Source organism: Ceratina calcarata, unplaced genomic scaffold, assembly GCF_001652005.2.
Source record: "Ceratina calcarata isolate Rehan_Ccalc_2016 unplaced genomic scaffold, ASM165200v1 scaffold224.2, whole genome shotgun sequence".
Classification (NCBI taxonomy): domain Eukaryota; kingdom Metazoa; phylum Arthropoda; class Insecta; order Hymenoptera; family Apidae; genus Ceratina; species Ceratina calcarata.
Genome location: NW_017144203.1, coordinates 104,579 through 113,379, shown reverse-complemented (window position 1 = coordinate 113,379; position 8,801 = coordinate 104,579). Strand labels below are relative to the sequence as shown.

Below are 8,801 nucleotides of genomic sequence, written 5' to 3'. Positions count from 1 at the left end.
TTCTTGTAGAGGGTGACGAGACCTACAATTTCCATGTAAAAATTTTTCGCTAGCATCGATAGTTAACGAGTAATTTGCAAAAAACTGTTTTTTCGTTTTTCATCAATAACTCGTTAAATATTAATGCTAGCAAAAACTTTTTATACAGAAATTGTAGATCTCGTCGTCCTCTACAAGAAAGGTCCTATGCAATTTTCCCGTATCTGCAAGGGTTTAGGAGTTATTGAAGAAAAACGAAATTTTTTGTCAAAAGTTCGCCATTTCGACGCTGGGATGGTCGGATTTTGTCAACATCAATAAAATGCAAAATAATCATACGTAACTCGTTAAATATCGTTAAAATAAAGGAATGAGTTATATATTTCCAAAAACAGTGTTGAGGAGACCGCGTACGAGTTTCAGACGGATAAATAAAAATAAGGTCTGATACAGCGATGAGAATGCCAAGACGCGGTTGGATCCATAGATTTTGTGGAAGAGAATTGTGTAACTTAGCGATATATCCCGTCGGTTCTTTCGGTTTGCTTGGCTCGTTACCATCTTTTCATTCTCCCAGTATTCGGAACGAGTGAGGCGGATTTTAGAAGAACGAAGCCTTGTTCTCTCCTGTTAATTACAATCTCCTTCAGGAGCCACCGAATATTTTTATCAGAAATGCGCAGAAACTTGTCAAACTTTCGGGTTACCTCGCATTTCATTCTATAATTATACACAATAGCGAACGGGCATACGTATAGACGGGCGTAATTCTAATTACGGAATTAGCGCAGATAGAGGTCCAAATTTATTAACTATTCTGTTCTCAAGAGATCATAGAGCACGTGGTGCCTGTTTTAGATACAGGTCTAGACGCTTGCGGAGACATTGCAATCGCAATAAATTGTTATTTATAGATGGTAAGGAAATTTCTCGGATTTTCGCTGCCTCCGATTCCGTTTTAGCCGTAGTCAATAAAAGTAGGATGTCGATAATAAAATCCGAAAATACGAGTTCATTTCATCTTACGCGAGCGACGCATACGACTCGACGAATTTTAATAAAGTCTGTAGTACAGAATTTACTGCAAGGAAAAAACAATTTTGAGTGAACACCGGGGATTACGATATTCCTGGGGAATGTTAACACCAGAGGAACTCAACAAGGATCAAATACATATCTTAAATCTTTTTTTAAACCGACACAAATTAAAAATAAACCGTAGGATACACCTAATTAGAACTTAAGGTCTCTTAAATAAGGCTGATAATTGAAACCACTCTCGCCTGGACTCGTTTGTTCGCGACTTCTAAAGGTGTATCTCAACCTCCGGGCTTTAAACAGGAAACTACTGATGACATTTTACCTCTACTTCGTCATTTAGAACGAAACTGGATACACATTATAAAAAGAACTGCATGTAATTGACACAATGTACACACGACGCTAACAATTATAATTTATAATAAGACTGAAACGCGCTTCTAAATTGAATAGAAATGATTAAACTACATCCGTCCGATAACGAGTTATATCTCGAATATCGAGAATGAGCGGAAGCGATTATCGTTGTGTAATAAAAATAGAACCACCGTCTTGTCGATAACAACAATTTGACGTAATCACTCTAATCATTAACGAAGGTAATTAAAAATTGTCGCTTGGCTTCTTGATTAAGGAAATAAGTGAAAATACCAATACGTTGAGTATTTAAATTGAAACTCTTCACCGACTGACTGTTAACGTCAAATATATTACTTTTTTTATACACTAACGGTATGTTTTTCGTTATACTTGGCAAACACTTTGTTTAATCAGTATTAAGGAGACTTTAAATACATTTAAATAACTGAAATCAGACTCTAAGCTAGAGTCATATGACAAGATTAAAGAAAAATAAACTGTTAAAAGACATTGTAGAACAGAGTTTCCTTATTTGAAGAAGAATATAGATAAAGATACAGAAACGGTAAATAGCGAAGTAAATCAACTTACCAAACGCAGTTTTGACAGCGTTGACAGTGGATCAAACGCAGGCAGCGTGGTTTCCATTCGGCACGGCGAGAGGTGTCAGAAATGCTTCTTTCTTGACGTACCAAACACGCGCGACACTCGAATTTTGTTCGATGAATAAAAGCAGGTGGGCGAACTCGAAAGAAATTCACGTTCTCACGCATCCACGCATTCGTCACACACACCAACGCACAATCTCGATATAAGAGAAGTGTACATACAAATAATAAGTGTACGCAATAAACATACAGTACTGCGTACAAGCGTTACTTAAGATTAAATGAAACAGCGATAGGCGTTTAATGTTCGTTTGAGGGATGGGAAATAAAGGAAAGTAACCTGTATCTGCAATGTGACAATACTGCGGTCGAGCTATATACCTTGATGAGGGGTACATGGAGAACGAATGTTAGTACATGAAAACCCGGTTTCTTGACACAAACCCGGCGATCAAATCGGGAGGGATGATGAAACGGGGAGCGAGGTGTTTGTCCGTCTTACTGACCTATCCGTTGTACGTTAACCGGTTCTCGCGATTAAACTCAACAATTTCAAAATATTTCCGCGACACTAACTCGTGCAGATATCACGACGGCTGCCATATTGAATTCTCACTTTTGCGTGGCACGGAACAAATGTCCGAAGCAGGCTTCTTTACCGTGGAAATTTAAACGACGCTAGTGACACAGTTAGAGGCGTCGTGGTACTACGAACCGATTCTTGCTCGCAAATTTTTCAATTCTATCTCACTGTTTAATTGTTAAATATCTTTATAATTGCGAATATTTGAACGAAATGGAACTTGCATTTTTCTATTTGAATCCTCGATGATACAGTAATTCGATCTGGAGTTATGTTACTCGCGTATTTTTATCACGGTTCGCGCGTTTTTATCACAGTTCAAAGAAGATCATGGGGATTGAAAACGGTGACAATAATTTGATGGATATTGAAATTTGTCCGTCGACCAGTGGAAAGGACAACAGAAGCAAGGCAGATGATAGAAAATCGTTGCATTTACCATGGTAAATAAATGTATTTCAAAAAATATTTAATTCTTGGTCGGGAAAGTAAATATATCCCCTCGTGTGTATGTTTAACTTATAAATTCTATTGCAAATTCAAACTCATTTCTTGTATTACGTTTCCTTCTGCTTAAAATTTGAATCCGCTCACAAATTGTACGGAAAGATACTAATTGTTTAAGAATGAGAATTAAGGTTATAATAATGTATCAACATGTCTGAGTTTCATGTATCTAACTCACATGATTTTGGATAATAATGATTAAATTGTGTCTAATTTACATAGGATTGAAAAATACCGACCACAGGTGTTCTCAGACATTGTTGGAAATGAGGACACAGTGCAGAGACTCTCAGTTTTCGCTAAAAATGGGAACTGTCCTAATATCATCATTGCCGGACCACCAGGAGTTGGCAAAACAACAACCGTACTATGTTTGGCACGAATTTTGCTCGGTCCAGTTTTCAAAGATGCAGTATTAGAATTAAATGCCTCTAATGATCGAGGAATAGATGTTGTTAGGAACAAGATTAAAATGTTTGCCCAGAAAAAGGTAAGAATTCTACCTATACTTTGCATTATATCTTCAGGTTTCTTTTATTTTCATCATTAATAGGGGCTTTTCTTTAAATTCTAGGTAAATCTACCAAGTGGAAAGCATAAGATAATAATTTTAGATGAAGCTGATAGTATGACAGAAGGGGCTCAACAAGCGTTACGTAGGACAATGGAAATTTACAGCAATACCACAAGATTCGCATTGGCTTGTAACAATAGTGAGAAAATTATTGAGCCTATTCAATCACGTTGCGCGATGTCTTCCTATACCGACGACGGTTTAGAGGCCATAGTGTTCACTGCCCAGGGTGATATGAGGCAAGCAATGAACAATTTACAGTCCACACACAATGGCTTTGGCCATATAAACAGTGCAAACGTTTTCAAAGTATGCGATGAACCACACCCGTTATTAGTTAAGGAAATGCTCGAACATTGTATAGAAAGAAATATATGTAAAGCTTATAGGGTAAGCACAATTTATCAATTTCTTAAACTCTTGTGTAGGTCAAGCGTATAACACATTTTAATATACATACATAGGTAATGGAGTACCTGTGGAGTATGGGATATTCTGCAGAAGATCTGATTGGCAACATATTTCGAGTTTGCAAAAATTTACCTATTGAGGAGAAAATAAAATTAGATTTTATACGAGTAAGCTGCTACAATCTATATATTTTACTATATATTCTACGAGTTATTAATGTCAATCTTCTGCTTAGGAAATTGGTATCACTCATCTGGGAATAGTGGATGGGATCAGCAGCTTATTGCAAATGAACAGCCTTCTGGCACGACTTTGTTGCAGAGCTTCGGAATTGAACAAATCCTAATAATGTAATTAATTTGATTGAGAGAAAACAATTTATACATTTTACAAATGAATTATTCTTTTATTAAAAATTTGTATTTTTCTCAGGAAAGATATGATCGTGTGTGAGTGGACGAATGTATAACGTTAAAAAAGTCTATTTCGACTAGTAAAAGGAGATTAAAATACCTAGAAGTAAAAACTTACAATTAAGACTTATGAACGCGCGTGTATACTCGTATTTTGTACAAAACTCAGTTTGTGATCATGAATTTCAAAAACAAGAAGTTAAAAATGCGATCATTTCCGGACTCCTTATCCTGTAACAACGCGAAAATCGCGAGGAGTCATGGTTAATACAATTGAAACAATTACAATACACTGGATAACACCGTAACAGCAGCAGATCATACAGGCTTATGATTAGCACCATTTCTCCATCGAAACGGAAGTCAAATGCGGTCTAGCTTTCGCCGAGGGCCATCTCAGAGCGCTCTGACAAGATTCCGCCCTAGAAGGCGTCCTAGGGGGAGGCTGCGGTGGCTGGAGGTGTGATTCCTGAGTTTCCTCGCTTGGATCCGCTTGCTTCCTCACCGGTGGATCGCCCTTGTAGTTCCTTTTGGTCGGCTTCTTGGCCGCTACCTCGTGCAACGTGACTGATGGTGCACTTTCCACCGATTGAAGACTAGCAGCGCGATGCAGGGACAATCGAAGAGGTTTCTTGGGCGGTGCCGGGCGATACTTCGACTCCTGAGAGCTGTAAACCATCGACACGTCGGAATTCTCCGACGCATGGTCCTGAAATCACGAGCAGTCCTGATTCTAACAAGATATGATCGTCCACGTACCAGGTATGTCAATAAAATTATTGCTAAATACCTGTAACCGATAATAACTGGGCTCGGAATCGAAGTCCAACGGTTGAGAAGAGTTTCTCCGACTCTTGGACAAGTGTTCCATAGCGGACTCTACTCTAGGCGGTCTTCTGCGCGGCAGTTGCGATTGCATTGCCACTTGCTTGCAATCCAAGCTCGCAGTAGACCTAGTTAATTGATACCCTTGATGTTTCGGCTTATTTCGCGACCTTTGACCATTAGTGACAGTGTCCGATGAAAAATCGAGTTCGTTTGATTGTTTCGAGTGGTCACTGTGCCTGTTCCTCACTGTCGGAAGACTCTGACGAAGTTCTTTCGAGTTTCTCATATTCAAACCGGGGAGATTCGCGACGAGAGCGGTCACCTGCGGTCCCTTTTGAAAAACCTACGTGCGGTAATTACAAATAAAATACATCTTCTAACTTCTAATGTGTGTACAAATAAAATTTGAAATAATTCGACTACCTGAACTTGTTCTTGGCGAGTGGGCGAGGGTTCTACGGGTACCTCAGCCCTGCTCGGTGCTAGGAGGTCCCTGACCTGCTCCTCGAGATACCCGATCCTATGGGTTAATCGGAGATTGTCCGATCGAAGGGTGCGTACAGTGGCGAGTGAGTCTCCCTTGCGTAGTACCACTATTTGTGCAGCATCAGGTGCAACGGCCAGTAACCTGGCCAGGTCGCTTCTACCCGCTCCCACCACCAGTTTCCCGTTCACTTCCAAGATCCTGAAAACAATTGCATACCGATAAAATTCGCTGTGAGATGCGATCACGCTTAATTAGGCGAAATTTTTCGACGAGTGAGGAGGAAAATGGATAATGAATGAGAATGAGAATTGACGTGAAACGTGTGGAGTGAATGGTTACCAGACGATTAATGATAATCGTCAGGAAAAAACTGAACAGAACGTTTATAATGATCTTCTGAAGAGATACGGGAATATCTTTATGAGAATATAAAAGGAAAACTGAATTTCCGAATGAAATATAAACGGGACACCTTGTACATAAATAGAAAAGAGGGGGCGGAAAGAGTACACATGGGTTCATGCGAAGTCGCAGGTGCAATTAGCGGGGGCACACGGCGAACTTCCGGTGGGTATAGTGTCTACTTCACGCTACGGTAACCCGTTGGGAACCGAGTCCCATGATTGCGCTATTGTTCTACGTTGATAGCTAAAGTTACGCAGTGTTTTTCGAACTGTACATTGACGATTTTCTTTTGCATCTGCTTTCAACTTCTTGCCGATACAAGAAACTATCGCGACTTTCTTGAAACGATCGGAAAACATTAAATTATGAACAGTTTTTCCACGAAGAGGAAAAAAACGGTCCTTCTACCCGTTGCGTGATAATTGCAAAGCGATTATGCGCTCCGGGATCGTTGTCGGCATCCACGTCATGATATAAATGGGAAAAGAATCTCGTTCGCGTTTATGAACCGTTACAGAGCTACCGAAGCAGGAGCTACGCTCCTTGCAGTTGTTTTACTGCCTGCCAAATGACTGTAACTGTTAAATGAAGTGGAAAACTTACGAGAAATACATACACACCTGTCTCCTCTGCATAATCCCGAATCCTCGACCGCCCAATCGACGTAGAGTCCCGGCGCGTCTTCCCTTGGCCCGGCACCGAAACGTGGACTCTTCGGATCCGCGCTGACTTCCACCGCGTGGATTGTGAATTGGGTAGAACCAGAAATACAACTACAACGAAGATTTATCAAACACTTCTGCCTTCAAGATTATTATTAAAGAATCGAATTAGTCTTCAGGAATGAGAATGAATTTTATAATATCAAAATTGTAATTGCAAGATTTCTGTTATTTTTAAATTTATTTATTTATTTTTAAAGAATTACCTGTATATAGTATCATGTTTTTGTTTCTCTTGGTTCTCGGCCAGTTCTATGGCAGCTTGTAGGGCTCTGCTCTCCTCACGGAGGGTCAGAAGTTCAAGTTCCTCGCGGCCTAGTCTGTATTCCAGCTCAGCTTGTTGAATACGGACGTCGATATTGCTGAGACAAACGATTGTAATTCCCAATTAGAAGTTAATGAGTATAAAATATTATTTTCTATACTGGGAACCGAACTCGACCCGCCTTCATAACATTTACAAGAATTTTTCATATTCGATTTAATTCAAATCTGACAGAGAATGAATAGAAGGGATGCTGAATTGAAGTATTTCACTTACTCTGTGATGTCCAATCGCTCCAGCGCTAGTTTTAAGTTTTTAATCGCTAAACGCTTATTATCAGCGTCCCGGCGTAATCTCTGCAGCCTCTCTTCGGTCGCTTTTCTATCCGCCTCGGACAGAGGCGGGGCACCGTTGAGCAACGCTAGTCTATTGCTCAAAGTGTTACATAGCTGTCCCTTCAACCTACAACAGGAAACTCGCATAGATCGCTTCTCACAAGTTTAAGGCTAATGAGAAACAGTCGAAACCAAAATTACGTTTGAATGATATTCTCCTTGTCGCGTAGGGCGATTCGAAGGGCGTCTAACTCCTTGTAATGATCTCGATTTCGGTGACCGGCGGACGTGACTCCGCCGGAAATACTTCCACCCTTTTTTCTCCGCGGTGTCGTCGACAGGGACACTTCTATACTGGCCATCTTAAAAAATAATTCGTGTTCCCAAGTTTAATGTCTTGTGATTAAATTAAATTCAAGTTTAGGAATGTATGTAAAGAATATAGACGTATTAGCGTTATGTTCGCATCGTAAGAATGTATCCATTGCTTTATGGATTCAAATAATATAGGAGAGCTCAGGGAGAAAGTGCATGGGGTTTGAAACAGAACTCGACGGTCTCGGGCATTGCATGTATGAGTATCGGTATTGCACGCCGGGATGTTTCGACGATCTTTGAGAAAGTGTTGGTTTTCTCCCGCTGGCAGGGAAGGTCAATGCCGGCCTTGATTGTATATACGCCAGGAGGAGGAGGAGGAGGAGACCTCGCTCCTTGTCCCGCACGATAGGATTCGCTTACGGAAAATATGCATAACCGGATATCCTCTCAGGGGTCAAAAATTCTCATCTGTTATGAATATCTTCCTCCTCGGATTTATTTCATTCGATCAAATGCCTTTTGCTAATTATCTGCATTCTACTGCTACAATTTTGCATTTTTATGCTGTTTCATATGAATACGTAAAGAAGTTTAGTATTAATTAAATTAAACGCTTGCCAGTTTTTAGTTAATTGAAAAGTATTCTAGAAATTTTACGAGTTGTGTGAGCTCCCATTCTTTTCACGATTTTCTATATTTTTTATTGTTCTATATTCGCTATTGTTTGGCGGGCAAATATTTTTATAGCGTTTTGAACTCGTTAAGGACGAAAATCGTGGCTTAGGTATTGGCCGTTTCAGACAGTAAAAGGGCACTGACTCGCGAGGTCTACAATCTTCCTGACCAGATCTGTGTCCGAGTCCTTCGACCCAAAGGCGTATTGTCCAAGTCACCTCTCAGTACATTTTCAAGCAAATTAAAGAAAAGGCAGAAAATTCCTACATTCGTCGAATCGACAGTGAATT

The 8,801-nt window shown here is 40.0% G+C and overlaps 4 protein-coding genes across 6 annotated transcripts in view; 1 reads left to right on the top strand and 3 right to left on the bottom strand.

Moving 5' to 3' along the window:
* LOC108622499 (neuronal calcium sensor 2) overlaps positions 1 to 2,481 on the bottom strand; it is a 24,110-nt gene extending 21,629 nt beyond the window's left edge. The window contains exon 1 of the mRNA XM_026811538.1: positions 1,972 to 2,481. The gene's annotated coding sequence lies outside the window, so the exon portion shown is untranslated. The remainder of the gene's footprint in view (positions 1 to 1,971) is intronic.
* Nca (neurocalcin homolog) overlaps positions 1 to 2,618 on the bottom strand; it is a 26,362-nt gene extending 23,744 nt beyond the window's left edge. The window contains exon 1 of the mRNA XM_018020410.2: positions 2,495 to 2,618. The gene's annotated coding sequence lies outside the window, so the exon portion shown is untranslated. The remainder of the gene's footprint in view (positions 1 to 2,494) is intronic.
* A 48-nt stretch (positions 2,619 to 2,666) lies between these two features.
* RfC4 (replication factor C subunit RfC4) lies at positions 2,667 to 4,583 on the top strand. 2 transcript variants are annotated; one of them, XM_026811535.1, is made up of 6 exons: positions 2,667 to 3,014; positions 3,301 to 3,568; positions 3,653 to 4,042; positions 4,117 to 4,230; positions 4,299 to 4,413; positions 4,496 to 4,583. In XM_026811535.1, exons 1-5 carry the CDS (start codon positions 2,902 to 2,904, stop codon positions 4,407 to 4,409), a joined length of 996 nt encoding a protein of 331 aa, XP_026667336.1. In that variant the 5' UTR covers positions 2,667 to 2,901; the 3' UTR covers positions 4,410 to 4,413; positions 4,496 to 4,583. The 2 variants fall into 2 exon arrangements, with proteins under 2 accessions (XP_026667336.1, XP_017875908.1); XM_018020419.2 differs by lacking the exon at positions 4,496 to 4,583 and having other exon boundaries at positions 4,299 to 4,461.
* Positions 4,445 to 8,801, bottom strand: part of sprt (PDZ domain-containing protein sprite) — a 9,533-nt gene continuing 5,176 nt past the window's right edge. Inside the window, exons 5-12 of one of the 2 annotated variants that reach the window (XM_018020417.2) lie at positions 7,720 to 7,880; positions 7,460 to 7,645; positions 7,125 to 7,280; positions 6,817 to 6,969; positions 5,728 to 5,989; positions 5,267 to 5,647; positions 4,801 to 5,185; positions 4,445 to 4,707 (exon numbers count right to left, since the gene is read on the bottom strand). In XM_018020417.2, the coding sequence (XP_017875906.1) occupies positions 4,811 to 5,185; positions 5,267 to 5,647; positions 5,728 to 5,989; positions 6,817 to 6,969; positions 7,125 to 7,280; positions 7,460 to 7,645; positions 7,720 to 7,880 (1,674 nt within the window). In that variant the 3' untranslated portion in view covers positions 4,445 to 4,707; positions 4,801 to 4,810. Of the gene's footprint in view, positions 4,708 to 4,800; positions 5,210 to 5,266; positions 5,648 to 5,727; positions 5,990 to 6,816; positions 6,970 to 7,124; positions 7,281 to 7,459; positions 7,646 to 7,719; positions 7,881 to 8,801 lie in introns of those variants that run through there. The other variant, XM_018020418.2, reaches the window with a different exon arrangement.